Source organism: Hippoglossus stenolepis, chromosome 9 (assembly GCF_022539355.2).
Source record: "Hippoglossus stenolepis isolate QCI-W04-F060 chromosome 9, HSTE1.2, whole genome shotgun sequence".
Lineage (NCBI taxonomy): Eukaryota > Metazoa > Chordata > Actinopteri > Pleuronectiformes > Pleuronectidae > Hippoglossus > Hippoglossus stenolepis.
Window position 1 is genome coordinate 20,914,762 of NC_061491.1, and position 23,628 is coordinate 20,938,389.

Genomic DNA, 23,628 nt, shown 5'->3' on the forward strand with positions numbered 1-23,628 from the left:
CTTAAAGTTCAAATACATAAATATCCATCTATTTTGTGAAACTGTATCCTGGCTGCAAAAGTTTCATAACTTGCAAAACTCCCACACACATCTCTCCCATCTTCATGTTCACTGGTTTTCATTGTGTGTCAGTGCATATAAACCTCATAATGTTAATAACCCCTGTGGTTTCCTCTTATCGAGTTGTTTACCTTCTCCTGTGGAAACCGCTTGACGTTTTAGTGAAATGTTTCGCTTTCGCTGCCATGCATGGATGATAAATTCCTTCTTGATAAATTGATATATAAAAATTCTGTTTTCCCCAGGTGGTGGCTCTCCAGCGTTGCTGCAGCTACAAGCCCTGCCTGCCAGAGCTGTCTGTCCAGGGTGATGCCTCTGTTTCTGGGTTGGCGGAGGAGGAGGAACAGGTATGTAAAGATTTGTAGATTTGTTAGATGTTCATAAGGGAAAAGAAATCAATGCTACACTTCCTGTATTAGAAAGTTAAAACAACAGCAGATTTTGTTATGTTTGGGGGGAAAAATGGTTTTATTGAAGAGTTTGTTGCACCAGTCTTCATTCGATCTCCGATTGTCAGACCTGTTTTTTATTGGTTTACAAAAACTCTGTCAATTTCTCTTTCTTTTTCTACTGTTGATTCAGTTTCAGCAGCAAACCTATTCATAACAATTCATAATTACATTTTAAAGAGATTAATTGTTGTCAGAATAGATTAATGTGTATTTTTGTTTCTGCTTTATTTTGTTTTGTGGGGCTTTTTCTTGAGCCAGTCGGATTACATCGGCACATTTACAGGGATGTTTATTGTTTTGTCAATAATAAACCTAATACAGTAAAAATGTTTTTCCAGCCTGGGAGCCCTCGTGGTGACAGCCAGAGGAGCAGGAGACACTGGCTGCAGAGTAACCAGCCCTTGCTGAGGATGTTTCTTAGCTACTGCAGCTTACATGGCTCCCACGGCGGAGGACTGGCTTCTGTACGCATGGAGCTCATATTGCTTCTTCAGGAGTCTCACCAGGTAACGAAAACACACACAGACAAACACTCAAAGCTACTGACAAACAGAACATGACAGTTCTTTTTTGTGGCATCCAAATTAGTCTGGCTCTGTCGCTGTTCCCTCTATGCAACTATTGCATCTGATTTTATTTTGCTGTTGCTGATGATAGTGATCAAACAATTCAATATATCTCTTGGTACTTCGTTGACAATTTGTTGAATAGAAAATATTAAATAATGATTTTTAGTAGTAGTAATTTGTCTTGTGCTGCAGTTTCTTTTGATTGTTGTCTGTATATTTGTAATGAGTAGATAGATAGATAGATAGATAGATGTACTTTATTCTTCCCAATTTGGAAAATGATTGTATTACAACAGCATTTCAAGGGCAGGAATAAAATATGACTTGACTATACAAATATTTGATTGCTTGCTAGTCGAGCAGGTATGTGATGAATTTAAATAAGCAGCAAGTGTTTGCTGATTACAGTTTCACAAATACTTTGCCTGATTTCTGTTTTTCTTACCTTATCCAATATAGCGTTGGTTTTTAAGGGGGTTTGGAGCTTGTCAGACCAAGCAAGCACTTCTTAATCAGTGAAGTGAGAAAAAATGATGAATTATTGATCTTGGCTGTTTTTACCCTATTTCAAGGTCTTACATTTCAGATACTTCTGAAGGCATTTGTATATGTTTGCAACCAAGAGTCCATCATCACAGACAAGTGGTAGCAAAGGAAAAAAAACTTACCCAAACTTGATCTTAGTACAAACTAAATGTGATGTTATTTGTTATAAGCAGTGCTGCAATGTTATTGAGCAGAAAATGGAGCCTGAGCAGACGAGGAGGAAAATATGAAGGAAAGATCTTTGGTTAATGCAAACAGATTCCCAGGACACACACACATAAACCTACTTATCGTTCATTGGCAAATGTCAGCACACCTCCAGCAACGGTTTGACAGGTTGTCCTGACTCTCTGAGCTCCTGAGGGAGGGCCTGCCTTAGGCTGACTATTAAAAGGTTGAATCAAATTTAGGAAGTAAACAACTCAATGAGCCGGCATGGGAACAGCACTCTTCAGTGTTAGCACAGTCAACAGGCACTGGGTGTTTACCTGGATTTTAGAATAAATTATTTTGTCTCAACTCTGATCCCATGGTTGTCAAATTTCTCTGTAGTTGTCGTGGAAATTTTGAATTTTGTTAAGGAGCATGGTGACAACTGAATTTGATTCATCAGGCATAAATAAACATAAGCCTGTGGTATTGTTATTCAATCATGTTCAGGAATCCCACACACATATAAACACACTCAACCTTTCCCCTCCTCCACTACCAACAGACATCCTGTTCTTTCTTAAGTACGGGGATCATGCAGTTGGCTCATCCTGTCTTTATTATGGCTCAGGAAAAGTTCAAAAGTTCAAAGCTGCAGCCTTAACTTCTAGTTTCTTTGTGAGCTGTCTCTTCTATCCTCTAAAAAAGATTTGAAAAAGCTGACTGTAGTTACATACATTTTTTAAGTTCACTGTGGTTATATACTGTATACTGTATGTCTTGTGTTTTCGTAAAAATGTATTGTGCACGATCAACATCAACATAGCACATGCTTTTGATTGTGGCATCTTTTTTTTTTTACTGTACCCACAGAACTACTCGATATGATTTTTAAACCCCTCCCCTCTGACCTCTGCCCACAGGATGACTCCATCCAGTCAGTGGTGACGATCAGTTCCCAGCCCTCCTCTATCCCTCTCCTTATGGCCTGCACAGCCAACGTGAAGACAGTGGTGGCCAATCCCATCGTCTACCTGACCAACTTGACTCATGACATCTTGCAGACCATCAATGCACTTGACTCACCTCCACATCCTGATGTGGTTAACAATGAGGTGAGCTTTCTATTTCTTCTTTGGATTCCAAAAGCTAAGAGTTGGCTTCAATATGTTTTCTACAAGAGGACCTATAAATTTAAATATTATTAAAGAAAACAAGCAGTGATACTTGGAAATTTGTGCAAGGAGCAATATAATGAAATATACTGTATCAATTTCTTTTTATATATATATTTGTAATGTGCGGGAGTTAACAAGAGCAGTGAGGTTGTGGGCCGTGAAACGATGAGCTAAAATATGCTGTAAAGCTTGACAGAGCAACTGCACAGTAGAGTCTGTTGCCACAAGTGACACCTTTTTGCATAAATTTAGAAGAAGAAAGTCTGCCTCCATCAAAGATTTATGTTAATTTGTGTTTTTCTCTGATCATGGCTGTTATTTCAGATCTATGTGATGCACACCTTGGCTGCTTCCTTGTCTGCCTGTATATATCAGTGTCTGTGTGACGGACACACCTTCAGGTAAATGTCTCTTTATCTCTCTCATTCTCACTCGTTATTCTTTTTTGGCTATCACGCTACAAGGACTTTTCCACAAAGCACCATATCCTGACACTGAAGTCATAAATCACATCATTCGTACATCACCAACCTTGAGCTATTTTCAAGCCATCCATTTCTCAACAATAATTTGGTAATGTGGGAATAAATCTTTGCACGTCCCTGGCCAGTCTGTGGAAAAAGCTTTTATGCAGCTTGACTCGGAAAGGTTTGAATTCTTCGTGGGTATCTACAAGGAAGCTCCTCTCTTAGCAGGACTCTTGAATTCTTTATATGTCTTATAGTGATGCTTAACTTTAGTAGAACTTTTTCATTTCCCACCACATTCACCTTGACACGATTCCATTAACGGCACTTGATGCCACTGGATTATTTATTTGTCGCGAGTGATCTGATTTTTATTTCCTTATTCTTAGCGCTGCCATTTTAGTGGGACACAATGCAGACACAAATAATGTTAATTTGAGTCCTCTGGTTACATTTGCGTTCGTGTCTGTGTGTGTTGGAGGATTTTTGGGCTTATTGGAGCAGAATAATAAGAACTAAGGAGGAAGGATATGGCTGCTGGTAACCAAGCGTCCTTGTGTAATGAGAGGGTTGTGCACACATACAGTTCGAGTCAAACACTACAAATTTATGACAAAAGTGGAACATCATTTTCAAGATGTCTTCGGTTTTCTTCATGAACAATCATCTTAACACATGCTTTAATGCTGGTTTTACACAGCGCTATATTGATGTGATTTGTGCGAAGGAAAAACGTTGGAAGTGTGCAAACTAAAAATACAACAGTCTTGTCTGTTTTGATCTTGTTGAAAATAATTTATGAAAGCTGCGAGGCTGCTGTTTATAATTCTTATTTTAAATACTTAATTTGATCTCTGGTTCTGGCAGATGGAAGGAACATTGTTCATTTAGAATGCGGGTGTACCACAACTCCCAATCACTTTGACAGCAACCCAGTAGGAATTAAAGTGTGTGTGTGGGGTATTTTTTTTCCTCTCTTAATAAAGCCCATCTGGCATACAGCTGTGCTGAGTTCCTATCATGGTTCTGCCATATTGTTCGATGTTGTACATAATTATTTTAACTTACGCTTGACCAGGTTGGGACATTAAAAGCCACAGTGCTGTGACACCACAGATAGAGCTGCTAGTATCAATTAAATTATGTGTCAAAGAGGGACAATTTTAAACATAGGAGAGGAAACATTCATTCATGTTTTCAGAGCAAACTCTCTGAACTGGATATTTCAAACCTCGCTCAACTCTAAGCAACGTGATTAAATGAGCAGTTGGTTTTGCATCTTATCCTCTACATACTCGACACATGTACATAAGCAGCCATCTATCACACACTGCTGGGACTTGAACACTCTGGCTGAATTAGCAAACCTTTTTGAAATTTAACTCTCTCTTTGTTATGGTAATTGTGAAATAAACTCTCCTGGTGTTTCGCTGCAGAGGTTTGATGACATTGTCCTTCTTTTTTTTCTTGTCCCGCTTGTGAGCGAGAGAACGAGTGAGTGTACATTTTTTGGAGGTTAATTCCTGATGTAGGTTTCAGGGGTTGAGTGTTGCTGATGGTATTTTGATGCATTTTCATCTCTTTTAAGTTTACTAAGTTGTATTTGTTTGACTTTTAATAAAATAAACAATAGGTACATCTATGTAAAGCATCAAAGTACTAGAGTTATTCATCATGATGCTTTTATTCTCTTTTACCGAACAGCATAGACAGGCAATAGATAACCGGAGCTGCAGCTCATTAGTATTTCATGTCTTGATGGAACAGTTTGACTCTGGTGCCTCTTTCTTAGAAAATGTTGTTTCCCAGAATTCAGAACAAAGTTAAAACATTTAAAATAAGACATTTAGACATAATATATTTATGCCACCTAACCCCATTTTGTTTCTATTTCACTTTTCAGGACAGAATTTCATAAATGTTTTGTTTTGTGCCGTCTGACTGACTCCACTGGGTCCATTTCTTCCATCTGTTTAATCTCCAACAGCCATGTGAACCATTTCACCGGGATTGTTTACCAGAGTGTGTTGCTGTCTCAGAAACAGCCAGTCAGAGCTGTCAGCGTGGACGAGTCCGTTCAGCCCAACACTTCTCCTGCACAGTGGCCAGGTAAATCAACCAAGAGACTGTCAACAAATAGGAGAACGAAAACAACAACTTTCCTGTCCTGTATGTAGCACTGAGCTACAGTAGGAACAAACAAAACAATATGTAGCTAAAATCATCTCATGAATATAGTCTTATTATATATGACGAGTAAATACTTGTTTAAATTTTTTACCTAACAGGACTTGAACGATAACAAAGATTGCATTTGCTTGAAAGTATTTTCATTACACGTCGGTGCTCAAATGAGTATTAATGGCAGCAGGATGGTTGATTCAAAATTAAATGCAGAGCCGTTGCTCACTATGGAGGTCTATGGTATGTTACATTAGGGATTAGAGGCACTGAAAATACTTGAAAGAAGAATCACTTTATTGTTTTGACTCTTTTCATGGGATGGGATGCACGGAAGAAAAATATGGAACAATGTCACATTTACTCTTCAATCAAATCTTCTGTCTGTCAGTGGCTCACTTATCTCAAGAACACTTGACATGTGTATTGTTAGGGCCCAAGGATAAAATACATACTTTGTTATGATTAGTATGACAACAGGCACGTTCACAACATGAAGAATGACAACTTATTATCCAGATCTAGGATCTGACTCCAGATTTACAGAAATTTGGACAAACAGGTAAACAGCTCTTTGTGCAGCAGAGGTGGAGCAGCTTCAGGGTTCTGTGCACTGAGTCCTGCAGCTGATCTTTACTTGCTCTGCGGCTGAATTACTCCAGGTCACTTTTACAGTTTCAGAAAGAAAGCTGTTACCAGCATTACCACAGGCCAAGAAAACAGCCCATTCCAAACAGGCAGGTCTAGAGCAGACGCTGCACTATAGATTCAATACTCAGTTTGTCTTTCTCTAAAAAGCAAATAGATTTAATGTTGCCTTCTTCTGTTACGTGCAAATTCTAGTGTTTTCGTCATTGATTTAGCCAGCTAAGTATTTTGGTCAACTCCTAAAAATAACTTGTCGTTTGAAGGGCTTTTACAGATGCTGCCATCTTCTCCCTCTCCTTGACTCATCCCCCTCTGCAGGTATCGCCTCTCTGATCCGTCTGCTGAGCTCAGCAGGTGAGGAGAGCCAGCCAGGCTTGGCCGTGCTGCTCTGCGAGATCCTGACTGCCGTATACCTCAGTCTGTTTGTTCACGGCATGGCCACTCACTCCAGCAACGAGCTGTTTCGCATCATGGCCCACCCTCTCAACGGCAAGCTCTGGGTAACAGTGTTCGGAGGAGGTGCCCGGATCCCCGTCATGGAGAAACCTAACGGCCCGACAAGAACACCCCCACCAGGTGATTGTTTCTCTGGTTTTCTGTCTGATGGTGAGTGGTTGTCTGTCTGTGTGGAGTTTTTCTCTTGGTAGTGACCCAGTAGCTAAATCAAATCACTCCTGCTAAATGAATGGGTTCCCGTCTCTGGGTCATAGTGAAATCCATTAACCGATTAGTGTGGGAGCTGTTTCGATCACTCTCTCTTTGCTGCTGCTCTCTGGTTGGCAGAGGAAACCTGATGTAATATCATTGTAACTCCGGTTTATCTCAAATAATGTAGGTATTTTGAACCACATTTTTTTTTGTGTGTTTGTATATTCTTATATTTAAATGTAATTGTCAAAAGTAAAAAAATAAGAATAATTCAAGCCTGGCATACAGTATTTATTTTTCAAGATTTTAAAAGGCGTGTGTGGGCTTGATGGCATCTGAAATCATAAGTATGATATTGTGACACTTTCTCTTGGCACACTAGCTTCTCCGAGCGGCTCAGACAGAAAGTCCAGACGATTCCGGCTTCTGACATCACGCAGTGGGTCCAAAGAGGAGTCTGGGATAGAGCGGGAGGGACCATCCAGTCCCAAGCATGTCCCTGTAGTGGAACAAGAAGCTGCCTCCATCTTTAAAGAAAGATTTGTTCCTCCAGACCTCAGCATTTGGGATTATTTTATTGCCAAGGTAAAAAAAAGAAACAGCAGTTAAAACATGGCCCTTTTGTATCACTCCTTTTCTTACTTTTCTGAGTTTAGCCTGAGTAAATTGGCTTTTCATTAGGATGATGTTTGATTATCAGGATTCAAATGTGGTTTGATTATATTATGACTATGCAAATAAACTGGGAATTTGTAATAATCCGGATGTGATCATCTGCTGTTATAATAGACGTCTACTAAAGCTGACTGGCAGTAACTGAAAGATAAAGAGAGTGGCTGTCTTTTTTGTTAAGCAAACAGTTTAATTAACCAACTCTTCATTTCTGTTATTGTGCTCTTGCATCTCTTAGCCTTTGCTGCCACCATCAGAAAACAGAATAGAGTACGACTCTGAGGAGAGCCATGGCAGTCAGGATGAAGACGAGGATGACGATGACTTTGAAGACGTCTTTGACCCCAACTCTCCGCGGAGAGAGCATTCAAACCACAATTCATACAGGTAATGACCCAGCACTGAGTAGATATAACAGCAAACTGACTCCAGTGACTCACCTTCACCTCATATTCAAGCTGACTGAAGAGAACTTCTGTCTACAGACTCTATTCACTAACACTTCCTCTAAATTTCACTTCCATGGTTCCATTTTTTTTAAAGAAACTCTGAACCCATCTACAGTGTTTGTGTTCAGAAGTGTAATCTGATTTGTAACGTCTTCTTCTCTTAGTTGGTGTTTGATGCGGCTGTCAATGGTTCAGCTGGTGTTGGTCAATCTGAAGTCCTTTTACCCAATGGCAGGATATGATCTATTAGGTAACTACACCACCTACCCTCTGATGTACTAACGTTCAGGAAGAGGTATATACAGTAAGAGTCCCTGTCTGAGCTAATCTTATTGCCGTCTTGTGTCTGCCTGCGCCTGTTTAACACAGATCTGCCTGTGGGCTCTCCTCTGTGTCACGCTGTGCTGAAGACGCTGCAGCGCTGGGAGCAGGTGTTGCAGAAAAGACTGGAGCTGTTTGGAGGACCTCCTTCCAAATACATCTCCACACAGCTCCAGGATGAAACTGCCACACCCGGCCCCGCTCTGCTCCGACACAAGGTCTTGTTTGAACCGTCCAACACCCCATTCAGGTACCACTGAGAGCTGCACCTGCACTTGAGTATTTGTTTAAGTCATAGATGTATCTGTATAACACATCCATACCACAGACCCACAGTTTATCCCTGCACAGATCGACCCTCTGTATATTTCTGTGGTTGTGTAATATGTATATTATGCACTGTAGGAATTTATCGTTCTTGGAAGAACTACATTGTGCATGTGAATTTGCTGTATCTTGCCTTAAGCACCAGATATGAATGTTTTCCAGACCAGCACCAATGGCTCGAATCAAAAATAACATTTTTCAACACATTTGGTTTTGCTTCAGTAAACTGACGGATTAAATGAGCATTAATGTTAATATGCCGGAGATGTTCTATTCTTTCCAGGACCAACCACCATTCAGCGCTGCCAGTGAAACGTTTGTGGCAGTTTCTGGTCAAGCAGGAGGAAGTGCAGGAGACTTTCATTAGAAATATCTTCACCAAAAAACGGGACCCGAATGAGGTACACCATGTTTACACCATGCCACCCCCCTGCATGAACTGTCTCCATGTTGCACAGCTAGCACATTGTATTAATTGTCACTGAATAACACATTAACTGTTTTGTTATGATTAAATACTACAGCACATCTCTGTATTTACCCCCCAGGCAAACTGCAGTGTTATTGCTTTTACATCTCTGTTGGCACATTTGTGCTTTTTTTGTCCCGCATGCCAACCACATGTATTATTACTGCCTCCAGTTGCATGATGATGCTTTTAATTTAATTCAAATAATTACACCCTGTTTGATTAACATTACAATAATTCATTTTCTGTGTGTTTGCATGGTTCATCACTGGTTTGTTATGTGTTGTGCGTGTGTTTTGTTTGTGTGTGGATGTGTCTGCCCCATGCTGCTTCCCCAAATCATTAAAGTCGGTCGAGGACCAGACTGGCAATATGAAATGTTCAGTGATGGAGGAGACAGGAAACCATCAGGTACTGTTACTTTAGATAAGTATTGTTAATGAGCGATGTTGGAGTGGGATGGACACAAGCTTAACCTCAGAACCTTTCGCAGTACTTCTAATTTAGTATTTGGGGGAAACAATTATGAATAGATAAATGATTATTCCTGATTATTTTGAATGTTTGTTGTCTTAAATGTTGACTTATTTTATATATATATATATATATATATATATATGAGTTTAATACAAGTTTCAAAACTAATGTAGGTCATTTTTTTTGTGTATGTGATTGTTTTAGGACCACATTTGACATGTTTCCTTTTGTTATTATTTTATCTTCTTATTTTATTGTATGTATTTATTTATCTCAATACATACATATCTATATTGTGCAAAATTGCAGAATAAGGTATTGCATTAGCACTGATACTAAAATGACTCTGCCCTGAGGGGTTGGGACAAACATTGCAATGTTAGATAATGGGAAGTTAAAGCTTGCCGGTTTTAATAGCATAAGCACCTTTTATTTCTCATGTAAGGTTGCCTCATTTTGACATGCAGAAAATCATCAGTCTGAATCATACAATCAAAGGTATTGTAACATGAAATACATTTCCAACAAGATGGTGTTTTTTTTTATCTGAGAGTTTTGTAGAATGCTCATATAAAAGTGTGATGCAACATCAGACTTGTCAGTGATGAAATCATCTGTGATGTTTTCATCATTGAAAACGGTTTTCTTCTGACAAGACCGTTGAGGAAACAGAGTCGGTCTCGATATAGATGTTGTTAAACCTTATGAAACTTAACATCACATACTAAAGGGAACATGTACATCGTGCATCGTTTATTTACATTCTACAGTTGAATAGTAAATGTGGCCTGTCACATATAATCTTAGAAACATTCAAATTGTGAACTTGACAGTATTGCAGTTTTGCGTATTTTCAAGGCTATGAACTATGAATGTTCCTCTCAGTGTGATATTAAACTTGCATTTAGCAGTCTAAATATTCATGTGAATGTGAGCCATACATCTTTAATTGCACTGTACACTGATGCTTCATAGGGGTTTCTAATCTTCTGGCTCTTGCTGTGCAGGCTGCCATGTTATAGTAACTCCATTTGGCTCAGTGTTAATTAACCCGCTCAGAGGACAAGCTATGAAGCTGAATAGCTTCTGATTAATGAGCCCAGCACTGTCGCAGTGAATTTGAGTGTGTTCGCAGCAAAAATGCCAAAACACCATATTTAGGTTTCTGCAAGTCAAGTTTTACTTTATTCCGTCTGACAGAGAAAGACGTGGTCTTTTCCTCTTGAATAATACAGCAAAGACTTTAATTCTGTCTCGTGCTAAAAGGAGGCCTGTCTCGTTTTCAGCAACTCTGGCATCAGAATGTAAGAGATAAGAGCTAAGACACAGTATAGCACACTTAGCTGGGACTGCATACATCCCATAGGACCTATATGGTTCAGTGTGTGCTTGTGCTCATCGCTCAGGGGTTGTTGTGTTCGTGCTTTCTAATGGCACCAACCTACTTAGTACATGTTGGCTGCAGTGGTTAATAGTGTGGCCTGATGCACCTCGCATGTTTTCTCCTAAAGGCAAAAACATTGAGTGGAACTATTACATAGTGTAGAAAACAAAGCGTAAGTCCGGCCAGAGGCTTAATTCTTTTATAACATCAGCGCTGTTATTTTAGACACTTTATTTTATTTTTTTTATCAACCCCTCCCTTGGATCTTGTCAGGTCATTGGTTCTGTAGCATGAAGAGAATTGTATCTGAAGGCAGGAAATGTTTACCAATGTTTCAGCTGGGATCATTGAATATGCATGTTGATGTTATTGTTGTATGTGTGTATGTGCAGACTGGGTCAGAGCTGGGCTGCCCTGGAGGAAAAGCACGCATCATCCACAAAGAATCTGACATCATCACAGCCTTTGCCATCAACAAGGTACAACTCTTTTACACAGATGTCACTGAACAGCACTGATAAACCAACGAAGCCCTGAGCTTTTCTCAGAGTAAAACAGTCTGTCAGACCTATACTGGTCTTTCTATTTTCACCTCAGCATGTCCACATTCATCTTAATGTATAGGATTCCAATTGTTTAGTTATTACTGTGGAAGCCTGTGGGTTAGTCTCTGTATTAAATCTATGTTAGTTACTGGGAGAGTGGCCGGCAGAGTGATTGAGATTCCACTGGTTCCTACAAAATGTTTTAGTACGAGCAGTTTTTATTAAGCCACAAGGGGGCGTGTACATGCACCTAAATACAAATGATATGGACTAAATAATACAAAAAAGAGCACAATAAACCATTTAGCCGCCACAGAGCCAGTTAATCCCTCAGGAGTTGGTGGAGACCATTACTGTTTTTAAGCAGTTTTAGCTCAGCTGTGTATGATAGCAGTACTTCCTAGTTGGTACAAATCAATGTGCTGTAAACCAAATCAAAATAAAGTTTGTGTCTGAATTTGAAGTTTTAAACTGTTGTGTCTTCAAACAGAATCTTGAAAAACTCGCCATAGTCACACAAATTCAACACATAATTCAGATTGACAACTAATATTTGTGGCTCAAATCTTTTGCCATATTTTAGCACGTTTGATGTTGTTGAGTTTTTAGTTTTCAGGTTTGATATAGGAAGAGGTAGACAATATGATACTTTTAATTTAACCTCCTGGATCTTCTAATTTTTCTAATTTTGCAAATACATTCTCTGTTTTCCTTTCCTCCCCCCCCCCCCACAATGTCCTGTTGCTGTCTGTTCTCACAGGCAAATCGTAATTGTCTAGTCATGGCCTCCACACATGACATTCAGGAGCTGGATGTGTCATCTATCTTGGCCACACAAATTTTGACATGGATAGACGACGATGATGCCGAAACCAAAGGGTAAGAGAGCCATCTGTGTCTGCGTGCGTGCGTGTGTGTGTGGGGGTGGGGGGGCATGGGACAATGTGATTGGTTCAGTCAAGGTTGTGTAGGTGGTGAACATACATGTATGTATGAGTGCACTCCTCAATCTATATGTATTTGTTGTGTGTAGCTGCTTCTATTCGAGAGATTGTTATAGAATCTCAGAACAAAGGGGCTTTCTGTCAATATGTTCTTCTTCTAGTCTGAATAGCTCAATAAATGCACACTGCACCAACCAGCTATTGTCCTGCAAACAAGAAACCACCAGCTGCAATCGGTTATTTTGAAATCAATAAATCCTGCTGTCTTTCTATACTGAACATCTCTGCATCCATCTCTGAAATATAAACGTGATGTCGTGTCATGAAAGTGTTTGTCTAATTAATGTTCTGTCTGTAGTGTTGGAGGTGATGACTTCCTGGTGATCCATGCACGTGACGACTTCACCGCCCTCCATGGCACCACGCCGTACACCCACAGTAGCCCTGGCACACCCATCAACATGCCGTGGCTGGGAGGTATGCAGACAGGCCGGGGGGCAGCCATGGTGAGTTCTGCACCTGTGTGATGATAATATCTGAGTCAGCAGGAGTTGTCTGGTGGAGGCACACCCAAGACTAGGAGCTGGTCATGGCGATGACGCTGTAGACTGGAGAAAAGACAAAACATGATTTGACTACTCTTGCTTCTTAATGTGCATTCATCTTCTCTTCAGTGTGTGATGAAATATGAGCTACTTGTTTCTTGTCTCTGCTGGATCATATTATTTTTCTTATTTCTTGTCTAGAACATATACGGATGATTTAAATGTTTTCAGCCATTAACTGATGGATCGTTCTTGTCATAGCCTCCATAGTGTAGAATACAAGTTAACAGCAGTAGAGCTAAGGTGTTGGTGTGTGTGTCACAATATTTAATAATAATAATATAACACACGTTGCTTTTGGCTTCAACTTCTTTACCAGCAGAGGATAAAATAACAAAAACTGAAGCTGCTAATTTGTCTTTGTCTGGGCTCAGTGGCTTAAAAGCCTCGTGGCTGCAAACACAAGATGTCCTCATTGATTTACTAAGGCATTATGATGCTGTTGACTGCTACAGCTTGTGAGGCCAGATCTCTGCCTTTTCCTGCTATTTTTAATGGAAAGTCTGTGAAAGCTGTTTCTCTGAAGCAGTGAAACTTGGCGAGAGCAGTGTGGAGGGAGATTGATTCGGTTCTGGTGGTTGCGGTGTCTTTGAATGGAGCAGCAGTGAGTCATGTTTGTTGATATTTACCAGTTTGCTCATTGCTCTCGATATGCTGTCTGGACAGTGAGAGCCGCTCTGCATCGTGATTATTTCTCAGTCGGGCAGTTTGCTCGAGGTTGGAGCAGAATACAATTCACTCCAGCTTTATTCGTACAGCACCGAATCACAACTTATATTATCTCAGGACATTTAACAGAGTGAGGTGGAGACCTTACAAGGTTATAGAGACAAACCTAATAGTTCCCACAGTGAGAAAGAAAAACAACTCAGATAGAACCAGGCTCTGGTTCTCTTCTTTGGATCAGTTGCACAAAACTGCCTTTATCACCACATAATATTTTTTCCACCTTGACATATACAAAAATACTCACAAAACATAAAATCCAATATGGAAAATTATGTGTTTTTGTTATTTGTAGTAAAGTAAAGTAATGCAAATATAACGTATAAAAGGTCAAACTGAGACAAAATCAAACACTTAAAACTTAATTTTTAAGACTCTGTCCACTTCTTTCCTGTTACTCTCTTCCTGCTCCCTGCTCCGTTTCCCCTCCCCCGCACCTTCCTAGTATATTCACCTTGTAGAGCAGAATCAGCGAGTAACGTGTTTTTGTCTGTTTCTTAATAAGACAAAAAATAACGAAGATATTGAAATAAATGCAACGCCTGTGCCATCCAGTCTTGCATACTTTAATGTGAACATTATTTTATTTATTAACCGATCATATCTACAGTTTTAGTTTTTGGCCTATCAACACTAAACTAGAGTGTGAAGTCCGCACTTTGGACTGAAGTTGAAGCGCTCCACGTTGCTCTGACATCTTGAATCCGCCATGTGATTTGGTCACGGCGCCATGATCTGCGACTCGTAGGGGTTACAGGAGAAGTGGGCAAGGAGATGGAACGAGAGAAGTCCAGTAGAAGCAGATTCTGCAGCTCTGGGGTTAATGACGAGCAGTACTGTGATATGAAAAGAAAGATAATTGTAAATAGCACTGTTGGAAGACATTGTTGTTAATGTCTGCCTTCTTGGCCTCCAGTCATAATACAGGACTGAAAATAGTCACCGAGCTATTAAGGCAATTTATTCTATATGTGATGATAGAACAACCGTCGTTACTTTCTAACTCTGCTTCCTTTCTCATACTGCAGACAGGTTTCTTTTTCTGTAATGGTCCTGAATAAACATAATCTTCTTTATATCTGAACGACACAATGACGGATGAAGCCAGTAACACGTCGTATTCAGTGTCTGTTAAAAGGCTGTAGAACCTGCAACTTTCTGTAACTCTGTACTGTTGAGCAGTGTACAGTGTCCCTGATGTAAAATATGACTGTTTGCCATATCGAAGTTCAGTAAGAATCTCCTCCTCCTCCTCTTCCTCCTCTTCACTTCTCCCAGATGATCAAGAGAAATATCAATAATGTGAGAAGAATGACCTCTCATCCCACACTGCCTTACTGTAAGTAAAATGTCTGTGAGTGGATTACAGAAATGAAATGCTTTATCCTGACATCATGATTTCTCTGTTACAAAAGAGAAGAGGCTTCTGGGGATGATTACATCAGCCGATAAAGGTTCTCCTGTGCAGATATTTAGCAAGAGGCAATGTTTATTTCCTCTGGTCTCAGTCCTGCTGTTGATTTAGAGAAGGATGAGTGAGCCCCACAGTCTGTTGTATATTCAGTGAAACCGCAGAGTGGGTGAATCACTTGTGAGGCGTTTGAATGCTGATCGTAAGATGTAAGGTTTGGTGAAGCATGTGCAAAATAAAGAGTTTAATTATTCCTTCATGAATTATTAAACTCTGGGGACAAAGAAATGCCAAAACATGTTGTGGGGACCAGAGGAAAATGAGCCAAGCTGATTTCACCTTCTTGTTTCCCGTGGAACAGACCTGACGGGGGCTCAGGACGGTAGCGTGCGGATGTTCGAGTGGGGTCACTCCCAGCAGATCATCTGCTTCAGAAGTCCTGGCAACTCCAGAGTCACCAGGATCCGATTCAACCACCAAGGCAACAAGGTAACGAAGCCGAGCGTGGCTGAGAACAGTCCGTCACCGGCACACATGTCAGATTATTTTTAGCCTCGCAGACTCCAATCGTGATGTGCGCCTGTCGGATTGAACAACATTTTTACAAGTCCGCTCACAACTTTACCAACCAGACACGAGCCGCAGCGGGGAGTTTGTCTTCAACGCACATTGTTCTTCATCTGAGTGACTCATCGCTCTGACCTCAGGCACTCGCCTCCAGCTAATAATATTCTCAGATGGTGCCTCTCCTGTGCCAGCACCACCCTCTCTGCCTGCTCTGACCAGGAGTTAAATACGCTGTAAAAGCATTCGGTTGGACAGGACATGCAGAGCTCTTGACTGTAGTTATGTAAGCGGCGCTTGATCTTATGAGGCCGTTGACATTTTTTTCCGGGAAAGTAATTTTAGCACGATCCAAATCACCTGAAGGGAAGGATGGTTCTCAGTCGTGTGCAAACAGAGGGCGATGTGTTTCTGTGTGTCTGATGTTAAATGAAGGATTAACTCTGTCTTTATATCAGCAAACTCTCATCTCTGAATGTTTGTGTAGTTCGGTATCGTAGATGCTGATGGAGGTTTGAGTCTCTGGCAGACCAACACAAGTGGGAATGCACCCAAACCATTCCTGGTAAGAAATGTGAAGAGCGGATTCATTTGCTAACTTTTCTGTTTTTGCAGAATGTTTTTCCACTTCGGTGTCCTTCTGTTTTCTTCCTGTCGCTCTAATCTTTTCTTTCTCTTCTCCTCCGTCTCGATTACTGTCACGTTTACTCACCATCCGTTGTGTTGCTGTCTGCCAGACGTTGCAGTGCCACAACAAGACGGCTCATGACTTCGTCTTTGTGGGCTCCTCCTCCCTCATCGCCACTGCAGGTCTTTCAACAGACAACAGGTAAAAAAGAGGATTTTTGGCTCCAGTCCTACTCAATAAATTTCCCCTTCACACTTGAATTCTGTTCCATTTAACTTCTCCGTGCTGTGGCCAACAGGAATAATGATGTACTGTGATGCAAATGTTGGAATCTGGACGGTAACATGGTTATTTTTTCCCAGGAACGTGTGTTTGTGGGACACTCTGGTGACTCCTGCTAACAGCCTCGCACACGGTAAGACACAGCTCAAAAAAAATCAGCTTATTCAACAGCCTAAGCACTGAAACTGTTTAATGAAGTAGTTGTTCAATAGAAATTAATCTACAGCAATTCTGATAATCATTTCTTTTTTGTTTTACATTTTTGACTCTGCGCTGCCTAGTGGCCGGATGCATCTTGTTTTTGTTTCGGGTTGTCTGTCTGTCCCATTCCAACATGATATGTCATCCTCCCTGTTTCTCCTCCTTCTGCTCAGCTTTCTGCTGCCACGAGTCGGGTGCCACCGTGCTCGCCATGGCCCCCCGACAGCAGTTGCTCCTCACAGGCGGGAGGAAAGGCTGGATCAGCGTCCTGGAGCTTCCCCAGAGGCACCAGCGGCAGAGCTTCCAGGCCCATGACTCTCCGGTCAAAGCTCTGGCCGTCGATGTGATTGAGGACTGCTTCATCAGTGGATCAGCTGAGGGCAACATCAAGGTATCCTCGCTGACCTTTTTTATTTTGCATCCCCACGTTAATGAAGGCAATTAAAGACATTACTGATAATTATTAGAGTAGTACTCCATAAAAAGGATAGGGGAGTTTGATCGATCTTTTCCTTTTTAAACATGAATATTTAATAGTGTTTGTTGGCGACTTTCAAGTTCAGTTTGCTCCGTGAGAGACTTTCACAGGGAGTGAACTTCTCATAACTTTTCCAAGGTTAAAGCAGTGGGGGGTGTCCGCTGCACAAAGTGAACACATCCCAGACAGAACAGTCCTGCACCCAGGTGTGAATGTTTCCTGTCTCCTGCACATCGACTGTCGCACTCATCCGTAGCGACAGAGACCCCCATCAAAAGCTGTGTTTTGCCTTCCACATAAGGAGAGTGCAGCAGGAGATTGTCTGGGTCAGATGAGTTCACAACAATAGGGACTTTTACAGAACCTTCAGGCGAGGGATGGCGTCTGGTTTGAGCAGGAGGAGGCAGAACAGGATGTATAAATTCCACCGTGTCCTGTACGACACGTCTTCTTCATCCTGAGATATTAACTTTACTTTAACATTGCATCCGTCGTGCGTTTTAAACATCATCAACTTGCCCACTGACTCGCTGGGAAGTTTCCAGATATTTTCCAGCTGTATTGTCACATGCGCTCACTCCGACATTTTAACGTCTGGAGCAACTGACTCCATTTGCATTGTCACATGAGGCCCCTCCCATGAAATTTCAGCGAAGCAGCTAAAGTCGCTAGAAAACAACGGCGCACTTGCGATGAAGCAGCTGCTCAGAAACATCGTATGAATGATTTAGACTGAAATGTTCAAAAGTGAGAAGCTACAGGAAAGTGTTTTGACCGTCAGCAGATGTGACCATCTTTAGATAATTCATCTCTTTAAATGTTTGGACTTGGAACATGTTGCATCACACAGCTGTCACACCGACCACGAAGCCACTGTGTCACGCAGATGTTTTGGGAATGCTGCAGTGAAACATCTGCTGGAAATTCAAACGACTTTGGTTCTGCATGATTGCTCAGAAAAATCCTCCGAAGCTGCGTGTGATGGTAACTCATCTCAAGTTGTTAATTGTATAGCGGCCAAGTGAAAATGTCATATGGTGGCTGCAAATTTCTAAGCTTTTAAAGAGTTTGATTAGAGCCTGTGGAAGTGGAAGATTAACTAATGTATACAGAGTTAAGTCTATGAAGAACCTTATCAAATAATAAAGCTCCCAGGCTGGGAATAGGAATCAAACAATGCAAGTTGCTCAGAGCTAATCATGGATCTCAGTGGACGCTCATCTCGTGTTCACAATTTCCAGGCTGTCGTTCTGGGGCGAATCAACTTGAACGATAACAGAGCTCATATTTAATATTTCTTTTACTGTCAACAAATTATGTGAAGAGACCAAAGCAGAAACTTTATATCATCCCGACGCCGTCTGTCACTCAGAGCAGATCATTTAGACCTAAACCTTTAACAACACATCATGTGGATGGAAGATTTAGACTATATTCCTTGCTGTCGCTTCTTTAATCATAAATTGTAAATTTGCCCTTAAGGTGGCACTAGAGGAAAAACCATGCACGTACAAAATCTTGTGTCAAGGATGGACGACATGACAGTTCCACTAAAGTGAAGCCAAAGCTTCTTAATGGCCCCCTGGTGGCTGGTTGCAGCATATGTCATAAACCCTGCCTCCTCCATGTTAGTGGGTAGGACATGGACCAAACTGAGAATACACGTCAATGTTCCTCAAAAAGGATTTCTGTCATTCTCAGTAGTTCTTATCACACTGATGTTTGTTCAAGTGTTCGTGTTTCTGGTAAAGTTCGGTTTCAATTAGTTATTTCAAGCTATAAAAACACGTTGAAACATCGTGATTGGTTGAGAGTGTGTAGTAGTGGAACCTCGATGTGGCGGCTCCATCTTCCGATCGCTACTGTGATCAGGGCAAGATGGCAGCGTTTGTATCCAGGATGTATCGGCTTCTAGTGGAAAGAAGTGGAAACGCGTTGACCATTTGTTAAATACAGACTATTGTTTGGACCAAGGTGGTAGAACGACTGACCAACAGACACTGATGTCATTAGAGCCGTGCCCCTAAAACATAGAACAGATAAAAACAGACAGACACTGATTTGTTTGCAAACGTTTCCCAAACAGGAGTCAAGTTTATTTTCAGTGATGGATCTCCTGCAGCAGTGAAAAGATGGTCTGTCTGGAAACTTCTTAGAATAAAATAAACGAATTAAAGGCCCCTTCTTGGCATCAATTCAGTTTTGGTCTTTTCATAGGATTAAAATTATATAATATCTGATATATCTTCACTCCATAAATTGTCTCTGAATAGTATTAAGTTGTTTTCTTCCCCCTCAGGTTTGGAGCCTGGCCACGCAGTGTCTCCTCTTCTCGTTTCCAAACGAGCACGCCCGCCAGTCGCTGTTCAGGAACCTGGGCACGGGCGTCATGCAGATCGAAGTGGGGCCGGCCAATCACATTTTCTCCTGCGGCGCCGATGGGACCATGAAGTTGAGGGTCCTCCCCAACCGCTACAGTGTCGGCAACAACAACAACAACCTCAAGAACGATGTTAAATTCATCATATAGACGGAAGCAGATCTGAATAATGTGAAGTTTGTTTTATGATGGAGCAACGTTTCTGGAACTGTCATGAAAAGTTCCTTTGTACCTGAACGTTGGTTCATGTTGGGGGAACGAGGCCGAGTCAGAAACGATGACATAAAGTGTTCTGAAACGTTTTAAATGAAGAAAGACTTTCATGGAGAAAGAGGTGAAATATTCATAGGATTTAAAGACTTTGACAGAGTGAGAGTGTTTCATCTGATTCAGGTTTTCCCCCTGAGAGTGAAATGATCACATCGGTTGCTCTGTGTGGAACTTAGCGTCTGGTCGACCAAACACAAACGTTTCAAACTGTTGTGGAAGTTAAAGTGGGCACAGGGTAAAGACGTGAGGGCTTGACGACCCAGCAGGAGATTCTCACAAACAAACTGCCAATTCAGCGTCTGCGGACGAGCACATGCGGAGCCTTTATTTGCACAGGAAGTGAAGCTGTAGAAGCAGGAAGCAGCTGAAGAGTCCGAGCTGCAGCGTCGTTAACAGCCTCGGCTTCTCTTAAGTTCACATTAGTAAAGCTTTTGCGATAGAGGACGCTCTTCTGGAATCACTGCTGGGGCGCTCAGTCGATAGAGGCGGAGCCTCACGCAGATACATGATCCCTTTAACGGGATTAAACGTGTGGCGACTGTACAACACTGCCGAACCTGAACCTCAGCACAATGCAGCCGCCAGAGCAGTGGACAATCCTACAAAGCACATTCGATCCAGTCACACATTCTCGTGCCCTCGTACAACAACCAGCTCAGCTGGAGGATCAGGTGTTAAACTCGCTACAGGAATCACAGGACGTCAGTTTCATGTCACTGTTACTCCGTCGCACTCTCATGTGGCTGATGGACTTTTCCAGCCTGAGTTGAAATGAAAAAATGTGTTTCCTGAAGGTAAAACAGCAGTTTCACATTTTAGAAAATATATATTTTTTGTTTTCTGGGAGTCGATAGATGAGAGGATTGATGCCACTTTGTTTGTACGATGCTTCGGTCGGTAGCTGCTTAGCTTTTCTCAGCTTAGCTTAGCATAAAGACAGTTAGCATAAAGGCAGTTAGCCTAGCTCTGTCATGATGTAACAGAATCTGCACCTAGAAGTTCACGACATTATAACTTGTTTAAGAGTCATTTTAGCAGTTTTACAGCTGATTATGGACGTCACACAATTTCATGGCTTTGCAGTTGCCTTATTTTATATTATTACTTTTATTACTTTTGGGTTCGGTTCCATTAAACACGACTTTTCACGAGCAGATGTGACCTTTGACCTCGTCTGATCTGTAAACAGTTTCCTGTTGTGATGGGATGAGCCACAACACGAGCCCTACTTTTTTTTTTAGGGTGTATGTTTTTATATTTTCCAAAATTAAAATCGCACCAAATTCTCAAGTGGCATTTCCTGCTTTCTGTAAACCGTTGGATGCATTGACAACAGATTCAAAAGGCGAGTTTCAGATTTACAAGAAGCATCTTTTTTATCATTTCCAAAGTTGTTTCGCGTTTTATTTGTGAGTCGCACTAAATCTAACAATATGTCGATTTGAGTCGAACTCTCAGAACACTTGCACGCACCCGTCACTCGGACCTCACGCAGTATCGCCACGCCCCCGGAGATTAGCTGAACATTTTGCACGTGAAAAAAACCCAGATAAATAAAAATATATATATATTTAAATAGTCTAGATTATAAAACTCCTCCCAAATCAATTTTTGCCAATCCTGCTAAAGAGAAAAGCTGCAGCTTTAGCTTCTTTTAAACAGCCACACATGAGAGTATCAGTCTTCTCACCTTCTGCGACAGAAAGTGAATAAAATAACGTATTTTCCAAAATGTCACTGGCTTTGATCCAGATTTACAAATGTGCCGTCGCCCAGTGTTTCCTAACGTTCGTGCACCGTTTCTCTTTCATTTGCACATCAGGATTAAGCTAAACTCGATGTATTGTGATGCAGATAAGTACAAGGCTGGATAAAGCAGTCAGTGATAATATTACAATATATAGTAGGATGTGTGTTTATCCAGGCCTAGATTATATCAGTGGTATTATTATTATTATTATTAAGTGTCCTTACTCTCCAACAGCTGCTGCTGCTGTTGGTCCTGATAATACAGATTATTACTGATGTTAAAATTGCACAGATTAGCTTTAGTTTGAGGTTCTTGTTGGAGCAGTGGGACACCATGAATACCACCGGTTCTCTTTTCTTTCTTTTGACATGTTGGAGATTAAGCTGATGAACATGTAGCAGGAGACGTTGCCGTGGACGATGAATGGGCTTCTGGGTTTTAACGCATTTCTCGTTGTGTCGTGCGAAAGTTTTATTTCCATTGACGACGCATCTTTCGTCAACTCCAAACTTTCATTCTCCACATGGGCCGTGATTGAAAACTGCCTCGGAAACAATATTGTTTCCCTTGAAGTAATATTCACTTTATTAACAAACAAACTTTATCTGGTTTGACTTTCACTTGTTTTGGAACAAGTCACAACAATATCACTTTAGTTTTTTTTATTATTATCATCGCAGTGTCTTTTTTTGTCTTTTTTTTTTTATCATCGGAACACAGCACGTTGCCTTCAGCTCCTGCTGGGAAGTGTACGTTCGGCCGGTGCGACTGCAGGAGTGAAGTGTGAAGGAGGGTAATAATAATCCGTTCACGCGACCCACAGACCCCTGTTGTGCTGCTGTAGGGAAACACATGTACATTCGCTTTGATTTCAGGGAGGATAAACTGAGGAAAAGCTTTTAAATGAAGCCGATTTATTGCAGTCGTGTAAATACATAGATCCACAAGCGAGGCTTCTCATATTAACTGCGTATTAATAACGACTAGTCGTAGATGAACAGTAGGTAATTACGACAGAAGCCACTTTATGAAGAATATAATTATATACAAATATTTATGGAACATGTGCATATTTAGGATTATAGACTAACTGATCAAAAGGTGGATGTGATCTTATTTCCTGCTCTTTTTCTTCTTATTGGATTCATCTCTCTTTCTTTCTTATGTTTTTGTTCCTTTTGTGAGCGTGAACAACAAGATTGTGATTTTTGTTTCCCCCGCGAATCAAAGTGGTTTGAGGAGGATGAGAGAATAAAATCCATTTTATCAAAAATTAAACCATGTTTGCTCCGACAGAAACTGGAGAATAAAAATCTATTTTTTAATCAAATCCTGATTCTTATTTTCCTCACTCGGCTTAATAAAAAATAACTGAATCTTCACTTCTTCCCTTTTTTTTCCTCTCTCTTCAATCTTACAAATGTGAATTTGATCAGAAGATTCTAATTTTATAATGAAGATAATGTGTAAATCAATGTATTATATACAGAAAATGTACCAATGTAATAAAAAACGATGCAACATGAGCAGGTTTGTTTTGTCATTTAAAAAAAACAAGCAACTCCCAAACATCCGTGTTTGATTTGTAGTTTCATGAAACTGTTTCTGACTGAAAACACCAAACAGTTTTATCAAAGAAACAAATATGACTTCTGTCCTCAACACACACGTTTGTGTTTTACTCCAAACTTGTCAAACAGTTCCAGTGAAACATGAGGATTAATTGTGAATCATGTTTCCGTCCACCAGGTGAATATAAGTCAAACATTCCTCCAACTCTTCTGGGAAATATCTGTCTCTCCAGCTGCTAAATGCTCTGATGTGTTCACCAGCTTCTCACTGTGGT

General features: G+C 40.8%; 1 protein-coding gene across 2 annotated transcripts in view; it reads left to right on the forward strand.

Moving 5' to 3' along the window:
- LOC118114528 (dmX-like protein 1) overlaps positions 1-23,308 on the forward strand; it is a 47,826-nt gene extending 24,518 nt beyond the window's left edge. Inside the window, exons 30-51 of one of the 2 annotated variants that reach the window (XM_035164983.2) lie at positions 306-407; positions 851-1,018; positions 2,701-2,892; positions 3,280-3,356; positions 5,410-5,531; positions 6,570-6,827; positions 7,282-7,484; positions 7,810-7,958; positions 8,185-8,270; positions 8,390-8,591; positions 8,952-9,069; positions 9,486-9,548; positions 11,391-11,477; positions 12,304-12,422; positions 12,846-12,993; positions 15,097-15,157; positions 15,591-15,718; positions 16,281-16,358; positions 16,531-16,622; positions 16,784-16,836; positions 17,078-17,295; positions 19,682-23,308. In XM_035164983.2, coding sequence (XP_035020874.1) covers positions 306-407; positions 851-1,018; positions 2,701-2,892; positions 3,280-3,356; positions 5,410-5,531; positions 6,570-6,827; positions 7,282-7,484; positions 7,810-7,958; positions 8,185-8,270; positions 8,390-8,591; positions 8,952-9,069; positions 9,486-9,548; positions 11,391-11,477; positions 12,304-12,422; positions 12,846-12,993; positions 15,097-15,157; positions 15,591-15,718; positions 16,281-16,358; positions 16,531-16,622; positions 16,784-16,836; positions 17,078-17,295; positions 19,682-19,912 — 2,955 coding nt within the window. In that variant the 3' untranslated portion in view covers positions 19,913-23,308. The remainder of the gene's footprint in view (positions 1-305; positions 408-850; positions 1,019-2,700; positions 2,893-3,279; positions 3,357-5,409; positions 5,532-6,569; positions 6,828-7,281; positions 7,485-7,809; positions 7,959-8,184; positions 8,271-8,389; positions 8,592-8,951; positions 9,070-9,485; positions 9,549-11,390; positions 11,478-12,303; positions 12,423-12,845; positions 12,994-15,096; positions 15,158-15,590; positions 15,719-16,280; positions 16,359-16,530; positions 16,623-16,783; positions 16,837-17,077; positions 17,296-19,681) is intronic. The other variant, XM_035164985.2, reaches the window with a different exon arrangement.
- Positions 23,309-23,628: the final 320 nt, after the last annotated feature.